Raw genomic sequence first — 21371 nt, forward strand, 5'->3', positions numbered from 1 at the left:
TCTCCAAAAGGTTTCTATATCCTTTGATTTAATAATGGAAGTTTCTACTTGGTGTTATTCTAAGAATCCTTGGTATATTTTTTCCTTTGAAAAATATGGACAGTAAGTGATATTGAATTGGAAATGGTAATATGGTCTGATGAGTTAATGATTGCTTGTCAAACAAGAAAACAAGGTTTTATTCTAAGCCCTCTCACTGATTTGAATGGGTTTAGGAGTAAGTCAATTAGCTCTTCTAAGCTTATTTTCTCATCTGTAAAATGAGGGTCATAATTCCTGGTCCTTCTTAACTTTATAGTGTGGTTGTGAAGACTAATGAAGTAATATATGCGATGTACTTGAAAGTGTCTTGGAAATGCATTTTATTGTCATTTCTTCCTAAGAAGCTCTAACAGTGGCTAGAAGTAATTAGATATATGATCTTCAGTCACAAAGCTCTAATAAGTAAGAGCTAACCTTTTTTTTTTCTCCTAATTTGTCCTATTATAGTATTCTCAAGTGTTCATTCCATTTTGGTCTCAAGACAATGAGATCGTTTCTGAACTTTCTAATGTGGGAACTTTCCTTGGGCTGCTCAGATTTGTGGCCATTTGGATGTTTGATCAAATCCCAAATGTCCTTGGAGTTTTTCAAAGCAAAATTCTATATGCAGTACTGGTATATAACTCTTATTTGCTCAACCACCCCCAGGCTAATCTAGAACAAAGACAATTATGGAAGGTTTCAGAATAATCTGGGAACACTTAGTTCCATCCCTTGAATTCCTTAATGTCCATCCTAATTGATTACTATCTCATCTACCTAGGCAATTTTGATTCTTTATAAAATGTAAGCCCCTTGAGGCTGGGTTTTTTTTTTCATTTTATCTCCAGAGCCTGGAATAAAATAGTTATTTAATAAATGCTTATCAATTGGCGTGACTGGGGGAACAAATACTTTATAAATCTTTTTTGTTCCTCTCTGTTACTAAATTTACTAAGAGTCCAAAGGGTGGTCATTTTTTTGTGCAGTGAATTCTGGAATGAATAGAACATAGTCATTCTAAAAAGTCTAATGATATTATCATATTTTATTATGAAAAATATTAACCTTTATGCACAAAATATATCATTGTATTTTATATAACATGTGAACTCTACTATCTAGAGATAGCAATAATAGACATATTTTAAGACACGTAGGGTTCTTTATCTCATTTAAGCCTAACAAAAACCCTTCGAGGTAAAAGTTCTGTTACTCCCTTCTTACAGATGAGGCAATGAAGATTCAAGAAGTTAAGTGATTTGCATGGGATTATAGCATTAGAGATAGGATTTGATACATGTCTTCATGACTCTCAAGTCCCGTGCTATATATTACATTTACACATATATAACATTATATATTACATAATGTGCTATATAATATCCTATCTCTTCTAGTCTGAAGCAGTTAACATCAGCTGTAATACCATTGTCTTTGAGTACATTGTTCTCATCTTGTTCGCTTCACTCAGCATCAGTTCATAATAGTCTTCCAAGTTTCTTCTGAAACTGTCCATTTCATGTTTTCTTATTTCTGAATAATATTTAGTGACAGCCTTTCCAAACAGATGTGTTACCTATTGTTAAAATAGTTTAGTCCAGTATTCTTTGAAGAGGTCCAGATAAACAAGATTTCCTGCCTGAGTTTTAGCAAATGTCGATTTTAAACATGTTTCAGAGGCTTCAAAACCCTTCTTGCTTTCTTCTAGACAGTATAATAATTAGATATCAGCTGGTGTACAGCCAGTTTTCAAGTTTGGAGGAAGGTCTATTCCATAGGTCGGGTTCCTGGTATAAATCAGTTGTCTGGGGTTTCCAAATCATTCCCTCAATGTAGTAGTATTGGTTTGGAGGACATGACGCATAGTGTCCCTCTAGTTCACTAAATTCTCCTAAAGCTAGTCAGTTTTCCACAATGGACATGAGATCTGCCCATGGGAGGCACTTGAAAATTTATCAAAGTAAGCTAAATTTAGCAGGTAGGTAGAGTAAGGATTAAAAAGTTTATTCAAAGCAAGAGGCCCAGCCAGCTGATTTAGAGTGTCAAATGTAAAGACTTGAAGCAAGCCTAGGAAATGGGTGATAGGAACCATAACTCAAGCCAAGATGATCAGTAGGGAGTTCAGGAGATCTGCTGCTAGAAGTTGGTATAGTGACACTGTCTAAGGTCATCTACTTCCTTGAGGTTTTGCTTTTTTTTTTTCTGCTAGAAGCCAGCATCCTTTGACTGCTATCTGATGCTTCATATTGGAGAAGTTGAGGATTCTCCAACAAGTCCTACGAGGCTGTTAAGCTCAGACATCCAAAAGCCTATGATGCCACAACATGAACGCTCCTCCCTTCTCCTCAGGCCCTCCCATGTCTCTTCCTTCTCTAGGCTTGATGAGGCATAGAAGATAATTCCTTCCAAGCCATGGTTGATGAATGACTCTCATGGCCTGAGGCAGGAGACTAGGGATGGAGGTCAAGGGATGGGAGCTTGGGAGTGGAGAAATGAATCATGGAAATAGGGGTTACTTGAGGTGAGAGTTTGCCAAAGGGTGTGGAGGAATAAAGATCTGGGGTGGGCAAAGGTTTGATTCTCAGGGCAGTGAGGAACTGTGACATAAGTTATATGCTGAGGAGTTCTGGGGAGGGGAGCATGTGTGTATGTTCTTGTGTGGGGGGAGGAGGAGACAACAACAACTTTTCACTAATCCTCCTTCCTTCTGTTCTTTCTACTGAAGGCCAAAGCTTTCAACTGAAATGAACCCCCAGGAGACCAGAATTGGCCTGCCCGCTTCCTTTTTCATTGTCACCAGCTGTTCCTTCTGGTCATCCTAGAATCACAGATTTAGAGCTGGAAAGGCCTCAAAGGTCGTCCTATCCAACCCCTCATTCTACAAATGAGAATCATGGTGGTTCTCTTTCCCAAAGCCAGCTGCAGGATAAGAATGCAGATTTTTTTTTTTCCCACCATCTTCAAAACCCTTTTTGAGGTTTTCTAAGTACTTTCACTCCCTAGCAACAAGGGAAAAAGGAGTTTAAAAACAAAGGGAAAGTTGAAGTTTTAGTAACAGTAGATATCGGCCTGCATTTCATTGCAATGCCTATGGAAATGAGGATCAAATAAGACAGTGTATGGACAGTGATTGGCAAACTTTAAAACATTGTGTCACCGTGCTACTCTTAATAGTATTGTCAGTGTTATAACCCTGGCTCTTCTCTAGGCCTCAGTCCATCTCTCTTCCTTCTCTAAATCCATGACTCACCGATTTCTAAAGTAAGGATAGGGAAGCAATGTTGGATTTTCATAAGACGATTATATCCTGTATTTATTTGCCCATCACTTTGAGTGATTCTCTCTAAATTTACTTTAGAGCAATTCCTTAACTTGGAGATGGGGGGTAGATTTCTGGAGATCTGAACTTGGAAGAAGAGAAATTGTATCTCTAGTTTCACTTTGGTTTCCTTTGTAATATTATGTATATTATTTTACATATTTAAAAATATTCTGAGGAGGTATCCATAATATAAAAATGATTAAGAACCCTTGGTTTACACTAGAGTCATTGTGATCAAACTGAGACAGCTTAGTTGGTAGGAAATCATGACCATTACCTTGTTTAGACTACCATTTACACTTAGGCAGAGCTGCTATAATTTCATGAGGCAAGATATTTTTTAAGTTTTCTTTTTTCAGAAAGAAATGTTTTTGTTGAGCCTGGCTCTTTTGGTACTCTAGATTCCCTGGGAGATGGGGGTAATGAAGCAAACTGACTAGATAAATAATTAAGAATATTAGGATTTTTAAAACAAAAACAACCTGAACCTTTTATCTGTGTCTGCATTGATAGCTTTTATGGAGTGTTTTAAGATTCATAAACTACTCATTTTTTATTTTTTTTTATTTTTTTATGTTTTTTTCATAAACTACTTATGTTATCACATTTTATCCTGACAACAACCTTGTGAGGCAAATCCTGTTATCATCTTTTCACAAATGAAAAAACTGAGATTGAGAGTAAATTACTTTCCCAAAATCACACAGCTTGGAAATGTCAGAGGGAAGATTCAAATTTGGTTCTCATTCTAATTGGGCTATTTAGTTACCTCTAAGAGCTCCTGTCACTTCTACCTCTAGCTGTTGCTCAAGTAGGAAGTTTAGTCTTTCATGATCCTTGGCTCACATCTCTCTGTCTGTCTATCTCTGTCTGTGTCTCCTTTATTTCTTTATTTCTGTTTGTGTCTGAAAAAATTGAGATTATGAATTAGAAGTCTTCCAGGGCATAATACCAGGGAAAGAGGGAAATATTGGTGTAGGAAATGATATTTTGAAACATTATTTCTTAGGAATGTCTATATTGTAGTATCCTAATAGAATTCTCTCCATGGTGTGTAGGTATTTACTTTGTGCGAAGTCTAGAAATTAATCTCTTGCTATGGACAACATTTTTATGGTCAGGCAATTGACTGAAAGGTTTAGCATATGCAGGATAATGCTGTGTTTGCTGTTTATTAATTTCATAAAAGCATTTTACTTTCTGCATAAAAATTACCACCTGGAAGGCTTTCTTGGGATAAGATGTTTCTTCTAGTCATACCAAAGTCATATATTATACCATGATACTTTGAAATATGAAGATAACTAATGTTGACATCAGTATGAAAAACAAATCTGTATGTATCTGCCAAAAAGGTTAATCAGAATCATGGAAAATAAGATACAAATAGATAAAGTTTTATCATTGGTTCTGGGAATTTCCAAATTATTCCATTACTAGATGACATGTTATTTGATGTTCATCCTTCACAATCAAAGAGCCCCATGACTTGAACAATTATATTTATTATAGTGAGGGGAGAATTGCACAGAGATATCTTTCTCATTTACCAGAACCATTTCATTCCATGGCTTGATTTGAAAGGAAACAGGACTTATGGTGATGGTCTAGTGCTGAGGGAGTCCTTGGTCCTTGAGTACTATTTTTCCTCTTGCATCAACAAGACACCTTGGCCCTCCAAGTAACCTCTGAGTAGAGTGCTACTACATGATATCTGGCAACGGAATGGCAACTCATAGCATATGAGGCTCAATGACTTTTCAGTAATATCAAGTTGTGACAACTCAGCTGATTGAAATCTTTCACTCAATGGACTAATGGACTAATCATCTATATAGCCTTTCCTCTCAAACCTTTTAACAGTAGAACAGTTTAACTTGCCACTCATAGGTCTGTGTTGCTCTGTTCTGCTAATGCAACTTCTCAGCACAAGATTGCCAGGAAATGCTGGAACTACAATGCTTTCCAAGACATGGACCCCTCTCTCCAGACAAACCCATTTTAGGGTGGCCCTTCCCTTCCCAAAGAAAAGAAAACTCCCTGGATTGATTGTATTACTGTCACTGCATTGAATACATCTCATTGCCCGTCTCTGCCACGCCGCTCATTAATCTCTCAAGACCAACAAACCCAGGTTCAACTACTGGTCACATGGAATCCTTCTCATTTTGTCAAAGCCAACACAAGAACACCACAATTGCTTCTTAGTGGCATCCAAAAAAATAAAGGAAACCTGGGTCTAATAATCTATATTAGAAAAAACAAAGTAGATGAAAAGTTATCACCCAAGTTCTGACATGCAAAAACTCATTGAATTAGGATATTAATATATTCCAGTGAGTCTGTGATCTCATCAATGTGGGGATTCAGTCAAAAGATAAAGATTTTAACCTATCCATGCCTGCCGAGGTCTTCTATTAAATTCTCCATCTTAAAAGTTGAGGGCCTGCCTCATGTTGTCTTGATATGGAATAGAAATTCCTTCCTTGTATACAAATCAGCACCTTGCCTATTAATTGTCATCTTAATTACCTACAGAACTGAAAGTAAAAAGTTTGCTTTGCTTAAACAATAGATATGTATCAGGGCAGGAATTGAGCCTTTTACATATAAAATTGATGCTCAAATGGAAAAATAAATTGTCTAATTAATCAAGGGATTAATAAATGTTAGCACAAAGCCCATAGAAGTTGTTACAAATTTCAGAACTAAGATCCATTTCAGACATCATCCAGCCTGTTCACCATTTGAACAATAATGCCCATTACAACATACTAAATAATACTAAACAATCTCTAGTGGAAGACTTCCAGCCACCATATTTTTTGCAATGCAAACAGGGTTAAGTGGCTTGCCCAAGGCCATACAGCTAGGTAATTATTAAGTGTCTGAGGTCAGATTTGAACTCAGGTACTCCTGACTCCAGGACTGGTGCTCTATTCACTATGCCACCTAACTGCCCAGTGTCCTACATTCTTCTTCCAACTCCTTTCCATATCTTTGGATTTGAAGTCTTAGAAGTTCCATGAATTTTTATACTTCTCCAAGAAGATGCAAAGAATATTTTGTTTCCTTGCCCTCCTTGCAACAGATGAAGTTGACAGTCTGCCTATCCATCCTCCAGATTCTCTGAGCAATTAGACAAACTTATCAGCCCCTCCTACTGCAAAATCCAGACCCAAATGGGTTTTTTTGTTTAATCTTAAATCTGTTATAATAAAGTAAACAAAAAGTTTTTAAATACAATTCTATCCTCTGCAATTTAGTATTTACAAATACCCCCTTCAGCCCATCACTACCCAGGTGTCTGTGGATAGAATGCTAAGTCTGAAGCCAGGTAGACTCATCTATCCAGGCTCAGATACTTACTAGATGTGTGACCCTGGGCAAGTCACTTAACCCTATTTTCTCTCTGTAAAATGAGAAGAAGGAAATGACAAATCACTGTAGTGTCTCTGCCTAGAAAATCACAAATGGGGTCTCAAGGAGTCAGACTTGACTGAAACCTGCCAAACGACAACAGTCTGGGTGTCTTGTCAACCTCAAACACCCTCAACTACAAGTTCTTTATCCTTCCCCCCTAAGCCTATCCATCTTTCTTTTTTTTTCTAAGTTTTTTTCAAGGCAAATGGGGTTAAGTGGCTTGACCAAGGCCACACAGCTAGGTAATTATTAAGTGTCTGAGGTCGGATCTGAACTCAGGTACTCCTGATTCCAGGGCAGGTGCTCTATCCACTGCGCCACCTAGCCGCCCCCCTATCCATCTTTCTAACCAAACCAACTTACATTTTGATGTGTCCTTCAGAATCTGGAAGTTGATGAGCTCTGAAAGTAGTATCTGTACTCAGATTCTTATATGGATGTTGATCAGATAATAAATAAATGGGGTCTTCTCATTAAAATGATTTTCTTTTATGATGACCAATTTAAAAATAAAATGTCATTTTTAAAAAGCACCTATATACACCTTAAAATAGGAACAAGACTTTTTTTGACTTTTGTCCAAGTGACTTTAGCAGCATTTTTAAATGACAAAAGAATTCTCTTTTGATATTGGTGAACACATTGAATTTGACATTTTACCAAAGACATGCCACTTATTTTTCCATTCCCAAAGGTCTGATGATGCTACAATTTTTTCAGAAGGAATTTATAGTACTTCCCTTGAAGTATTATAAAGTAAGCATCCCTATTTTATAAAAGTATATCCCTTTAGCCAGTTGAAAAGTAAATTAGATCACAAATCATCTGGGGATAAATTAAGTGGTGAAAGACCAGGAAGGTTTTTCTATTCCTTGTTCTGAGAATCAGGGTTTTATATCTTAGTAATTTCATATGTTCAATGAAATGGTCTGTCAGTTCCATGAAAGACATGCTTTACAAAGTTTCTTTAAAAAGACCTATTCTTGTCATCAGAATAGCGAAATATCTCAGTGGATTGAATGCTGAGCCTGGAGTCAGGAAGATCTGAGTTCAAATTTAACCTCAGACATTTACATGTTATGCAATCCTGGGCAAGTCACAAGCCTCTTTGTCTCAGTTTCTCATCTGTAAAATGAGCTGGAGAGGGGAATGGCAAGCCACTCCAGTGTCCTTGCCAAGAAAACCCTAAATAGGGGCATGAAGAGTCATACAACAACAACAATTCTTGATATCATTCATAGACATCTTACTGATTTTATTAACCTGCTACCTTAGCAAAGTAAGTCCAGAAGTACTAGGAGGAATATTTTTCTATTTTCAATTATTCTTGTATTAGGGTTGTTTTCTAGAGTAAATCTTTTCAGTGTCCTAGCAGAGAATAAAAACAGAACATACACAAAAATGATGAGAATCCCTTTCTTCTAGTTATGCAACTTTAAATTTCTTGCATTACTTATTTCTGTTCCTGTACTCTTAAGTCCAAAAGTATTTCAAAGTCCCCTAAGAGGTCAGATCTGGATTCTTACCAAGATTCTATGAAAAATGGAGAGTTCTTAAAAATTCACTGTCTCCCTTTTAAATGAAGTTTTTAATTGCTCTCTTCTCCACAGGTGTAACAAAACATTTCCAAATACGTTCACACGCCTATTGCTAATTCTTTGAAGCCTAGAAAATATGAAAGCATAAAAAGAGGTTGTGGTTAAAGTGGAAAGAGAAAAATTTCAAATTCTGCTCCCTCCTACTGGTTCTTCAAGGATAGTCAGTTCAATTAAATACAAAAAGTGACCTGCTTACAGGAGACAAGAAGAATCCTGTTTCTACAGAGTCAATTCTTCTCTATGTTCATTGTAGTTTCTGGGCTATACTAGGTTGGTTTGTTCCTATTCACCTAAAGAAAAAAAATGTTGAATCCAAGGGAAAGACAACTTTCATCCTCAAAGTACATTTTAATAGCCATGCATGCTTTATTCTATTTGCCTTCTCATCCTTATAAAAAGATGGCACTTCTCTGATTCAGTTAGACTGCATATTATCTTTCCAACTGTGTGAGTTGATGTGATTCTTACACCATGTAACATCACATGGTTCTCTGTAAAGCCAAGGAAAGAATGGCATCCAAGCAGATTAATTCTCCCAGCATGGAGAAAACATGATTGTTTTATCTTGTACAGCTATGAAGATAACACATGTCACCACTGTATGTATGTTCTTCACTTGTGGAATTTGGTTACCAACTAATGTTATCATGGAGACTCCTGAAATAGCAATCAGTAGGGATGATAAATTGCATAATAAAACTAATCAAATGAGTGAATGACAAGCAACTATATGGCTTAAAAGCATTCCGGGAATTCCATTTATTTTTGGGGGGCTAGATTTTCTTGTATCCATATCATTGTATCCAGTATCATTGGCAAGATGACCTAGGAAACTTTGAGGAAGGATCTAATGCTTTTACTTGAGTGGAAGGTGAGGGACATGGAATAGGGATGTCAATGATATGACTTTGTCATTTATTATCTGTTACTTGAATAAGCCATTTCACTTTGTGATGTCACTTTCTTCATGGGGAAAAAAAGTGATATTGGGTTAGGGACTTGTAAGGTCCCTAGTTTTCCCAAGTACAAAGTTAAAAAGGTGAAACTATATTCTGATTCTCATTTCAATGTTTTTTCCTGTTGTATAACTATGCCATATTTTCCTCCCTGTCCCTAAATAAATTTTAAACAGTTTGAAGTCAATTGGTTTTTAGCTTTTATGTTCCAGTAACATGTAGTAGGAACTGAATTTTCTTGGAAGAATGAATAATTTTAGTACCTTCATTTTTCCCAAGTGGATTTTTAATTGCTTTATGGAGACCCAGAAGAAGTAGCTTATCAAATAATGAAGTGAAATATTCCTTAATAATCAACTTCATAGTAAATCCTTCTCTTAAACAGAATTGATTTCAACAATTTGTAAGATGAGAAATAAACATATTAGTCATCAGCCTCATCTACTGAGAAAAAAATAAATGTGTTTAAGTTAATGGCTGCTATACAGGAGATCCTAAAGGCAGAACTCAATCTTTTAGGTATTGTGTTGATTATAGTTAATTTGTAAATTGTAGCATTTTCTTCAGTAGGATAAAATTACTCATTTGTGAAATGTTGTAAGCTGTTTGGCAGGAGGGAAAGATGAGTTCCTCAAATGAATGGAAAGGAAAATGACAGCTCTTTCTTGTTTATTGGGGGTTATGGAAAATCATCAAACTACCTTAGCAAAGTAAGTCCAGAAGAGCCCAGAGGAATATTAGACCATAATAGAAGTGATTACAGTTTAATGGCCCTATATTGTATTGTGATAAAAAGAATGAAAAATTTTAAAAAGAGTTATAATTCTGAATTCACTTTATTCTATATGCATTTTTTAACAATTTCCGTTGTTTGTTATATCAGTCTGAATAGCTAATCTTGGCTTGTAAACCTTATTAGAAAAGTATGTGGGTATCTCTCTACTTTTTAGCTATTTTATCTATATTCAGTCCAAAGGAATCTGTGAATTGAAAGGAGGAATAAAAAGGATTTTAAAAAACAAAACAAAGTCAAAACAAAATTTAACAAAAAAAAAAATTAAAAAGAACACCTCCCCCCAAAGGATTATAACATGAAGTCATTCCAAGTATTTAAAGTTGACTTTTGCATTAATCTGAAGTTGATTTTTACATTTGGGCTTTGATCTCCATCTTATTTCTTGGGAAGAAAAAAGAAAAGATTCCCATATTTATTACATTGAAGATTCAGGCTTTATGTTTATCAAGTAATGTCTGTTTAGTCTATTAACTTTGACAATGATATCCATGGATTTTCTATTTGTTTTCCCAGAGACATTATGATGAAAGATTATATACAAAGTTATTTCTAGTAGAAGCAATAAATCTCCCTAGGCATGATCAAAGCATAAATGTTCTATTTTTTTAATTGCTTCTGGTAGACATTACTAATAGCATGTAGTTACAAAGGTTCTCCTGATGAGTAAAAGTAGGAGGAGGAAAAGTTTAAAATTCTAAATGGTCTCCTATTTCTCTAGGCTGCTTGGGCAATAGTTAAATGCTATTATTCTGCTTTATCTGTCAACAGACATCAATGGAGTATTTTCTTTATTCAAAGTGCCAAGGTTACAAAAGATTAAAAAAAAACAAAAAGGCCCTTGCTCTCCGGGTTCTTACAATGTTGGAATGACTGGATGAGTGAGTGCAAATTAAAGTAAGATGCAATCAGGAGAGTATCATATCAGATGAAGAAAGAAAGATCACTTATAACAGAGGAAATTTTAAAAGACTTCATTAAAAAAAGTTGAATTGAGTCACACCTTGCAAAAAAAGTGAAAAGTCAAGAGAAAATGAGAAGGGTAAGTTATTCCAAATATAGGGAGAAGTATAAGCAAAGGAATGGAGATGGAAAAGCCATGGTACCTATTCAGAAAATAGTGAGTCTTCCAGTTTCATTCAAAGACAAAGTAGGTGAGTCAGAAAAGTGTGAAATAAGCTTAAGAAGGTGGATTGTAGTATTGTAGTCATAGCATAGTGGTCTTCAAGTGCCAGGGTAAGATTTTTTTCTGACAGGAGCAGAATAGTGTATTAGGGAGGTTTACCTGGCATAAATATGCATTAGAAAGAGTCCCTTTTTAGACAAATTTAATCAACCATCCAAATCAGTCTGTTACCTAGTTGTTTTTTTAAGGATCTTATATATGCTATTTATTGTAGTAGCTTGGTATCAAAGCAAGGCAAAAAAAATCCCTCTTATCAAGGAACTCTCAGTCTAATGGGAGAGTTAATATGAAAATAATTATGTACAAAGTACATGCAAAATAAATTAAGAATAGTCTCAGAGGGGAGACACTTGGATGTGGAAGGAACAAGATGTTTCACTAGATTGTTTATTTGATCCTCAGAGCAATCATGCACCATTAGTTTATTGAATATGGTCAGACCCATTCTTTAGGAAGATCAATTTGACAACTTAAGTGGAGAATAGAATGGATTTCAGAGATTCTTCAGACAGGGAGATCCACCAAGAGGCTTCTGCAGTAGTTTAAGAATAAGATTGAGGACCTGCTCCAGCTTGGTAATAGCATCAGATAAGAGAAGGGGACATATTTAGGAGACGCTATAAAGGTCACAGCAAAAAGACTTGTAAGCATATTGGATGAAGGAGAGAAGAAGAATAGTGAAGAGAGGCACTAGTTTGCAGTCCTGGGTGATAGAGAGGATTGTGGTACCCTTGACAGTAATAAGGAAGGTTGGAAGAATGGAGAGGATAGGGAAAAAGATAATGAGTTTGGCTTTAGACACACTGTGTTTAAAATGACTACAAGACATCAAGCAGTTCAAGCTTGTTCAAGTACAAGCAATTCAAGATATAAGACTAGAAGTTGGGAGAAATGTTAGAACTAGATAAAAAGATGAGTCATCTCCATCTCCACAAAGATAATTGAAACAATGGGATTTGATGAGATCCCTAAGGGAAATTGTATGGAAGGAAGAGAGAAGAGCCCCCCAGGAAAAAAACTAAGAGGAATTAAAGCTTGAAAATTATTGTGGTAGAAGTAGGAATTGAGAGTTAATTCAATGGTGGATCTGAGAGGACTTAATTAGATTGTAGGAGGGGTCAAAGATGATTCTGATAGTATGGAAATGAGTGGCTATGACAATGGTGATGCCATTAGTAGAGAGTAATTTTTATTTTTTTTTTAGGTTTTTGCAAGGCAAATGGGGTTAAGTGGCTTGCCTAAGGCCACACAGCTAGGTAATTATTAAATGTCTGAGGTCAGATTTGAACCCAGGTACTCCTGACTCCAAGGCCAATGCTTTATCCACTATGCCACCTAGCTGCCCTGAGAGAGTAATTTTTTAAAAAGCAGCTTTTAAGGGGAAAAAAATTGTCCTAAAATAATAGCTTTCGAGTTGGATAGGATCTTTGAGTCTCATCTAACTGAATTCACCGATTGTTCCAATAAAGAAACTAAGGCCTAGAGAAGGTAAGTGACTTGCCCAGGCTTGGTTATACTGCTAGGAAGTTATCTAAGGTAGGCTTTGAACTCAAGTTTTGCTGACTCCAAGTCCAATATTTTGATATACCATATATGTATTATTAATTTTCAAAGAATTAGAATGCAATAGAAAACATTGAACTTTAAAATTACAATGAGCAATTGGTATACCCTGCATAAGTACTGTGTCCATATAATGATCACTTATGCTTAAGGTGCTGGTCTGAATATTTGACTGTATTATAATAATTGACCATTCACATCTAATCATTAACTAAACAGGTAACAATTCTCAGAATCCAATGGTGAGAACTACTGAAAACTACCATCTTCTAAAATCACTGAATTCCTTATATGTACCCTAAAGATTATTTCCTTCTGACTCTGGCTGTAATTCTAATAACTATGACTAAGAAAACCATGTTAATAAGGACCATTTGATGAGTGGAATTATAAGTGTATGTGTGTGTGTGTGTGTGTATGGATAGATATATAGATAGATACGCACATGTGTATGTTTGTTATATAAGTGTATGTGTGTGTATGTGTGTGTGTGTGTGGAGAGAGAGAGAGAGAATTCAGTTTCTAATAGAAAAGATTTTAGAGAAAAACTGAAAATGAAGCTATCTGGGAATTAAAAACTTTAGTCCAGAGACAAATTGAGCCCTCTATTTGAAGCTGCCTCGTCATCTAGCCAACATTGTTATTTGTCCCTTATTTTTGTTCCTGACCCATAATATGTAGGAATGACACATATTTTGCATTGGCTAGGATAATTTCCCCTCTAGAAAGTCAGAAAACCATCTCTTTTGATCTGAAAGATTAAGGGTTTAAAAAGGCAGCTGGATAGAACTGCAGTGAATAGAGCCCTGGAGTTGCAGTCAGGAAGACCTGAGTTCAAATTCATTTTCAAATACCTGATGGCTGTGTAACCTGGGTGCGTCACTTAACCTATGTGCCAGTTTCCTAAATAGCAAAATGGAGGATAATAATAACCCCTATGTGTGTTTGTAAAGCATTTAACAAAAGAGGCATTTTATGAATGCTAGGTATTATTATCATCATCACTAGTAATTAGTAGGTAGTAGTTGTGGTTGTAATTATTGTTTTAGTTGTTGCTGTTGTGGTAGTAGTAGTTGTAGTAGAGGGTTGTTTTTGGATGATAGTTGTAGTTAGTAGTCATTATATTGCTGTAGGAGCTGTTGTTCAGTCATTTCACTCTTATCCAGTTTTTCATGAACACCCCCTCCCCATTTACAGTTTTCTTGGCAAAGGTACTGGAACAGTTTGCTATTTCCTTTGACAGCTCATTTGTACATGAGGAAACTTTGGCAAAGAAAATTAAGTTATAGGGTTACAAAACTAGTGTCCAAGATCTGATGTGAACTCAGGCTTCTTGACTTCAGACTTGACCCTCTCTCTGTGCACTTGCTGCCCCTTGGTAGTAGTAACCTAGATTATATGGAGTCAGAATCATGAACGTTTAACTAGAATGTATGTTGCCTTGTGGAGACTTCCTTTTAAACATGATTCTAATAATCATTGAAACATAGTATTTTTTTAAATTTTATTAGGAATTGTTGATTTTCTAATTTTCTCTTAGGTAATTGTTTTTATTGCATTTTATGACCTTCTTGCATTCTAATCTCAAACCTGAATTACCAGACTTGCCTGAGTTACCTCTGGCCCCAAATATCCACCTTTAGACCTAGTTTAATTCTTGATTTTGGTCCCACTTTACTAGCACACTGCTCCCTATCTTTGTCCCTTTCCCAAAATTCTTCTGCCTAATTTTTGACTTCAAATTTTTGTCGGTGATTCTTGTTTTCTTAGTTATGTCCAATCCCTACCAGTTGCATAAGGAATGGAGAATTTATTCAACATAGAATCATATGATCTTGAACTTAGGGCTAGAAAGGTCATCAAGTCTATTCCTCTGATTTTACAGAAGATGAAAGTGATCCCCAATGATATACCTAAAGACACTCAGTTAGGGGCATGGAAGAGTTTCAACATCAAAGTCCCCTAATTTTTTTTTAGGTTTTTTTTTGCAAGGCAATGGGGTTAAGTGGCTTGCCCAAGGCCACACAGCTAGGTCATTATTAAGTGTCTGAGGCCAGATTTGAACTCAGGTACTCCTGACTCCAGGGCCGGTGCTCTATCCACTGCGCCACTCAGCTGCCCCGAAAATCCCCTAATTTCAAAATCAACTCTCATTCTATTTATTCTAAACCTTTCTCAGTCCTTAGGACTCAGCCCTATTTAGATATAGACTCAGAAAGCAGAAGGAACAATAAAGGCTTAGTCAAGAGTATAATTAAATATATTAGTTTTTTTAACTTCTAAAATATTTAGGATATTGTATAGCTCCAACCTTCATCAAAATTGGATGTCTGGGGCAGCTAGGTGGCGCAGTGGATAGAGCACCGGCCCTGGAGTCAGGAGTACCTGAGTTCAAATCTGGCCTCAGACACTTAATAATTACCTAGCTGTGTGGCCTTGGGCAAGCCACTTAACCCCATTGCCTTACAAAAACCTAAAAAAAAAAATTGGGCATCCTAAATTATCTGCTACATAATTTAGTATACACTACAGTCATCCTAAATACATAAAATCAGATTATTAAACCTAGAATAATGTGGGTTTAAAATTATCTCTAAAAATATCTTTCTAAATTAGGAAATTAGGTAGCAGGTGGATAGTGCAGTGGGATAGAGCACCTGCCCTGGAGTCAGGAGGACTTGAGTTCAAATTCAGTCTCAGATACTTAATACTTACTTAACTGTGAAGTCACCCCCCACTGCCTTCAAAAAATAAAAAATAATAAAGCTTCAACAACAACAAAAAGCAACAATAAAGTTAGGAAATTGAATCCAAATCCCAAGTGTTAAAGTATGACTGCCTTTTTAAAAGAAAGTTAAAATGTGCTTTTCTGCTTTTTCAAGTCATTGGATAAACCATGGTGCTAAGAAGACCTAGGTCCCTTGATGTCCTATAACTTAGAACTCAAAAATCAGTTTCACAAAGAGAAAATGGAAGATCCCAAGTTCTTTCCAGGAAAATATAATAGGATGTGTTATCTCTGTTTCAAACGTGGCTGAAGAATCTGATCTTGTGGCAGTTAGGTGATTAACTATTTGAAAGTGGCATTCACTTCAGCTTCTATGACTCTGGTCCTACAAACTTCAAGAAATCTTTAAACTTCACACTATTTTCCATGGTATTATGGTAATAATATTGTATTTTCGTTCTGATTTTTTGCCTCATTTTTGCATTGTTACCTTGTTTTCTTTCAATATACTGTAGAAAGACTGTGCCACTAATTAGATTTCAGTTTCTTCATCTGTAAAATGAAGGATTTGATTTAGACTTCCAAGATTCTGCTTAACTTCAAAATCTGATGATCTTCATTCAATGAAATTCATCAGTGGTTTTTGAGTACATAATTTTATACATAAATGCAAAAAATAAAATGTTTGTTTAAAGAAGTATGAGTTGCACAAATTTAGAGAAATCCCCTTTCCCAAATGTTCATAGGGAGTATTTGTCCTAACCTGAACTCATATTGGTTTAATAGGCCACAGTTGAATATACTATACCTTAACCCTGATATCATGATGTCATTTTGTTCCTCCTTGATTACAAAGGACAATAATATTAGCATCCTTTCTAATATACTGTCTTCCCTTTTTTTAATCCTCTCAACATATATTTACATTTATTAAATACCTGCTATGTGCTAGTCATTGTACATTTGAAATATAAAATAATAATAATAATAATGATGATGGTGATGAAAATGGTGTTTATCCTTCATTTTTGAAGGGGACCATGATATTGGGGGGGGCGATGACATGACAAGCACATGAATTAAATTTGAGTGAGGGGGCCTGTGCTAAGTCACCAGCCTCACTTTCTCCTCTGGAGCCATCTGAGTCCAGTGGCCAGACAGGAATCAGGATGACTGGAGATGACTCTAGATGTGGGGCAATCAGGGTTAAATGACTTGCCCAAGGTCACATGGCTATTAAGTGGCAAGTGTCTTAATCACCAAGAGTTTATATTCTAATTGGGGATGCAAGCCCATATGTAAATCTATATAGAATAACTATAAAGAGAATTTATCATTGTTCATGCTTTTTTTTAAGTAATGTTTGACCATTCATGACCTCTTTGAGTTTTTGTTTTTGTTCTGTTTTTTTTGGCAAACATACTGGAGTAGTTTGCTATTTCCTTCTCCAGCTCATTTACAGATGAGGCAGTTTTGAGGCAAAGTTAAGTGACTTGCCCAGGGTCACATAGCTAGTAAGTTTCTGAAGCCATATTTGAACTCAGGTCTTTCTGACTCCAGACCAACCCAGTGCTCCTCCCAATATACCACTTATTCTAACCCTATAAAGAGAATAAATGCAAATAAATTCAAAATAGTTCAATAGATGGTATTGGGGAGGAAAGGTACTAACAAGGGAACCAGGAAAAGCTTCATGTAATAGCAGAGTGTCCAGGAAATAATAGACTTAATAAATATTTACTGATTGATGAAAAGTAGAGAGAAACGTGTCTTGAAGGAAAAGAGAATTCCTACAAGAATAATTGCACATATGACATCAGTGTTGGAGCTCTAACTCTAATTCGAGGGATTTGTCTATCCTCCCTTCTATGGCAACACTGCTTGGGAAGGTTGTCTTTACTTCCTTTCCCCTTTCTTCTAAACTTTCTGCATTCTGGCTACTTGAAATCATCACTCTCCCTAACTAATAGTGATCTCTTAATTGCTAAATCCAACAGCCTTACCAAATCTTCATCACCCTTGACATCAGTTTTTGAAGCTGTAAATTACCCTTTTCTCCTTGATACTATCTTTTCTCTAGATCACTCCTCTCTCTCCTACTTCTCCTGCCTTATTGCTTCTTCCTCAGTCTCCTTAGCTGGGTCTTCATCCAGTTCCTATATGCCATGATATGGAGTGCCGTAGATAGAGCACTGACCTTGGACTTAGAGGATAGGAGTTTGAATCCAGCCTCAGATGCTTGTAACTAACTGTGTGACCTTGGGTAAATTACTTAACCCTGATTGCCTCCCATCCAGGGCCATCTCCAGTTGTTTTGATTCATATCTGACCAGTAGACCCAGATGACTCTGGAAAAGAAAGTAAGACACAGCAACCCTTCACTCAAATCCTATTCATGTGCTTGTCATGATATCACCTCCTTGATGGCATGATCTTCTTCGAGAATGAAAGACAAATATCATCATCTGCACTGATTATCTCCCAAATCTCCTAAAGCAAAGTATCTGCTTCCCTTCTCTCTTCCTCGATTCTATTTTAATTAGTGATCTCATTAACCCTCATGAAGTCAGTGAATCATAGATTTATCCAGATTTAGTGCTCCTGACCTCTAATCTTGTATATTCAACTATTAGATATCTCAAACTACATGTGTCTTAGATATCTTAAAAACTCACTGTTTCTAAAGCTTAACGTGTTATCTTCCCCCCCCCCAAACCCTCACTTCTTCTTAACTTCTTTATTACTATTGAGAGGACCATCATCCTCCCAATTCCAGTATGGTAGCAAGTTTGGTATTATTGGTGACTCTCATTCTTCCTCACTTAAATATTCAAATAATTATTCAGTCCTATTGATTGCACCTTTGAAATATCTTTCACCTAGTCCCCTTTCTCTTTCCTAACACTCCCACCAACCTGGTGTAGGGTCTTATCATCTCACACCTGGATACCACAATAATCTGCTGGTTGGTCTTTCTGTTTCATGTCTTATCTCCCTAAATTCCCTATGATTATGTCACCTCCAATTCAGTCAACTATATTTGCTCCTACTTGTTTAAGGATCAAATATAAAAATCCTATCTTTAATTTTTAAAGTACTTCATAATTTTTATTGCTTTTTATCTATCCAGTCTTCTTAAATATTTTTACTTCCACTTAATATACAGTACAGTGACATGACCTCCTTGCTGTTCTTCCTGTCAAACATTTCAACTCCTGACCATGGGCATTTCTCTGTATGTCCACCATCCCTCGAATTCTTCCTCCTCATATACATCTTCCAGGTTTTCTGACCTCCTTCAAGTCTCAAATAAAAGCACACACTCTACAAGAAGCATTTCCCATTCCCCCTGGTTAATATTGTCTCCCTTCTGAAACTATCTCCAGTTCATTCTAAATATATCTTGTGTGGAGAAAGTTATTAACACATCAGATTGTGAGCTCCTTGAAGGTAGAAATTGTTTTTCTCTTAATTTGTATTTTCAGCACTTGGTACCATTCCACTTAATAATTGTTTGTTGACTTGGGGTAAGGGAAAAAGAGAAGTCAAACATAAAGCTGAGCTTCAAAATTTAAGAGTTTGGAAGGAAAATTGGACAGAAATCAGGAATTTGGGATATCATCCATATCATCCACTTAAAATGCCTAAGTCAATCCACAGACTAATAAAAACCTCAAGAACCACAGAGGTCATCTAGTGCAGCCCTTACCAGAAGTACAAATCCTCTTTAACATCTCAATAGACTCTCTTATAGGAAGACCTGGAGTGATGGGGAATGCTCTAGGCAGCTGTTCCCCCATTTCTTAATAACTTGAATCGTTAGGAAGTTCATAAGAAATAACAACTCTCAGTCCATTAATGTGGTCATGAATGGTAGACGCATTTGCAAGTTTGCTTTTTTATAATGATGGTAGGAAAATGAAATATTGTTCCGAATACTTTTTCCTGGATCCTAATGTTGAGACAGCTGAGGTGTGATATTTTTATTGCAATGTATCTGGCATTTGACAAGAGTTACATTGTTCTTCGTTAGATCATTTGTGGTTATCAGCCCCCATTTGCTGTTATCTTTGCCAAACTTCCCACATACCTTCTTCTTAACATGAAATAAATACTGAGCAAAAAAGAAATATGCAGAAAGTAATTCTGTTAAAATATAATAATCTGGTAAGAAATTATCAAAAGATTTTTAAAGAGGTTTATTTTGCAAATTATCATGCTATTTGATGTTCATTGGGTTTTTTTTCTGAATGGCATTGGATTTCACCAACTCCTTTTAAGTTCATACAGAAAATAAACTTCCATGCACAGAAAGAGAGAGGAAATGACTTTTCATCATTGAATTCTGTCAACATTGCTTAGGTTACTAGAATATTTTCTTCTTTTCCCTAAGAACCAATCCGCTTATAGGTTAGCAGCATGTGATTAACTCATCTAGCAGAACCTTGAATGAGTGCCCTCTACCCTCAGACTAGCCTTTGCTCCCGCTTTACAGTTTTACTTCTAGTAATGGATTAATAAAACACTCCAAAAGGACCAAAATGGTGGTTGTTTGATTTGGAAGACTCAGTCATTCACCAGTCTATCATTTCCTTGACTTGTTGGCAGCAATAGTGTGTATCTTTTTGTGACTGAGAATATATTTAAAAAGCATAGCAAGCGTGGAAACACATTGCTCTGGATTTTAACTGTGGAAAGGACATCGTTGAAATATCGCAGTTTAGTCTCCCTTGGGAGCACTACTTTGTGGACAAACAGAAAAACTGATATAAGGAGTCAGAAAGCATGTACCTTTATGGCCATGAGGACTCCGAAGCGGTAAGAAACAGCTTTTTTACTTGTGAACTCACACTTAAAAGTTAGTTGATATGAAGTTGTAAGGCTTTGTTTTTTTGTGTGTGTTTTTTTTAAGTTGGCCATGGAGGATTTGTCAGTTTAGAAACTTATTAAGCAAATAGCCTGTTTTTAGATCTGATGTTCATGTGGACATGTTTGACCACATGGTTAGAATGTAAATGTCAAACCAGTTTCTTGATTAGGCATTTCAATTGATGGTATTGAGATTGTACTTGTAGCTTTGAAGTTCTTTGGATTCCAGGTAGCTATGTTTGATAAGAATTGTGCAAAAATAACTGGGTGCTTGGGCCATTTTTTTTCATTGCGTGACATTTGACAACATTTTTTCATGGTCCCTGAGTAAAAGTAACGTTTTATTTTTCTTTGCAAGTACAAAACATAGTATTTTCTTTCTCTGCCAGGTAACTGAGTTGGAAAAGTCATCTTCTATCAGATAATATTCTTTAACATACATGACCAGATTAGTAAACTGTCAGCATGAATATTCCTTAAGGATTATTTTACAAAGGAAAATACACTAAAATTTGATACAATTTATCAGTGTGTTACAATGCCCCTGATCCTCATAATTATGGAAAAGTTTACATTTCTGCATGCTTAAACTTAAACATGGGATAATTAAACACTAAAATGGTCCTGGATGTCCATAAAATCTAGAAATTAACCTTTTCAAGGATTTTAGTAACTTTTTGAGAGTGTTATAACATACTGTGAAATTCCATTTTTAAAAAAAATTTACTTGGTTTCCTGTATTTTAATAAGCTATGCTAAGAGAGGTAAAACTACAATAGGAATATTTCTGCTGATTGGTGAAGCTTTCTTTCAAAATAGTGCTTATAAAAAAATAGTGCTTATATTTTACAATACTAAAAAAAGGACAGTTTTTGAAATTTAGGGCTAAATTCTAAAACTTAGAAGTTG

The 21371-nt window shown here is 35.9% G+C and overlaps 1 protein-coding gene across 4 annotated transcripts in view; it reads left to right on the forward strand.

The window, feature by feature from the left end:
* Positions 1–21371, forward strand: part of CACNB2 (calcium voltage-gated channel auxiliary subunit beta 2) — a 416652-nt gene that overhangs the window by 220529 nt on the left and 174752 nt on the right. The window contains exon 1 of one of the 4 annotated variants that reach the window (XM_074192948.1): positions 15301–20411. The exons of the other annotated variants lie outside the window; for them this stretch is intronic. Coding sequence (XP_074049049.1) covers positions 20379–20411 — 33 coding nt within the window. The 5' untranslated portion in view covers positions 15301–20378. Of the gene's footprint in view, positions 1–15300; positions 20412–21371 lie in introns of those variants that run through there. 4 annotated transcript variants of the gene reach the window in all.

This window comes from Macrotis lagotis, chromosome 7, assembly GCF_037893015.1.
Source record: "Macrotis lagotis isolate mMagLag1 chromosome 7, bilby.v1.9.chrom.fasta, whole genome shotgun sequence".
In the NCBI taxonomy this organism is placed as follows: domain Eukaryota; kingdom Metazoa; phylum Chordata; class Mammalia; order Peramelemorphia; family Peramelidae; genus Macrotis; species Macrotis lagotis.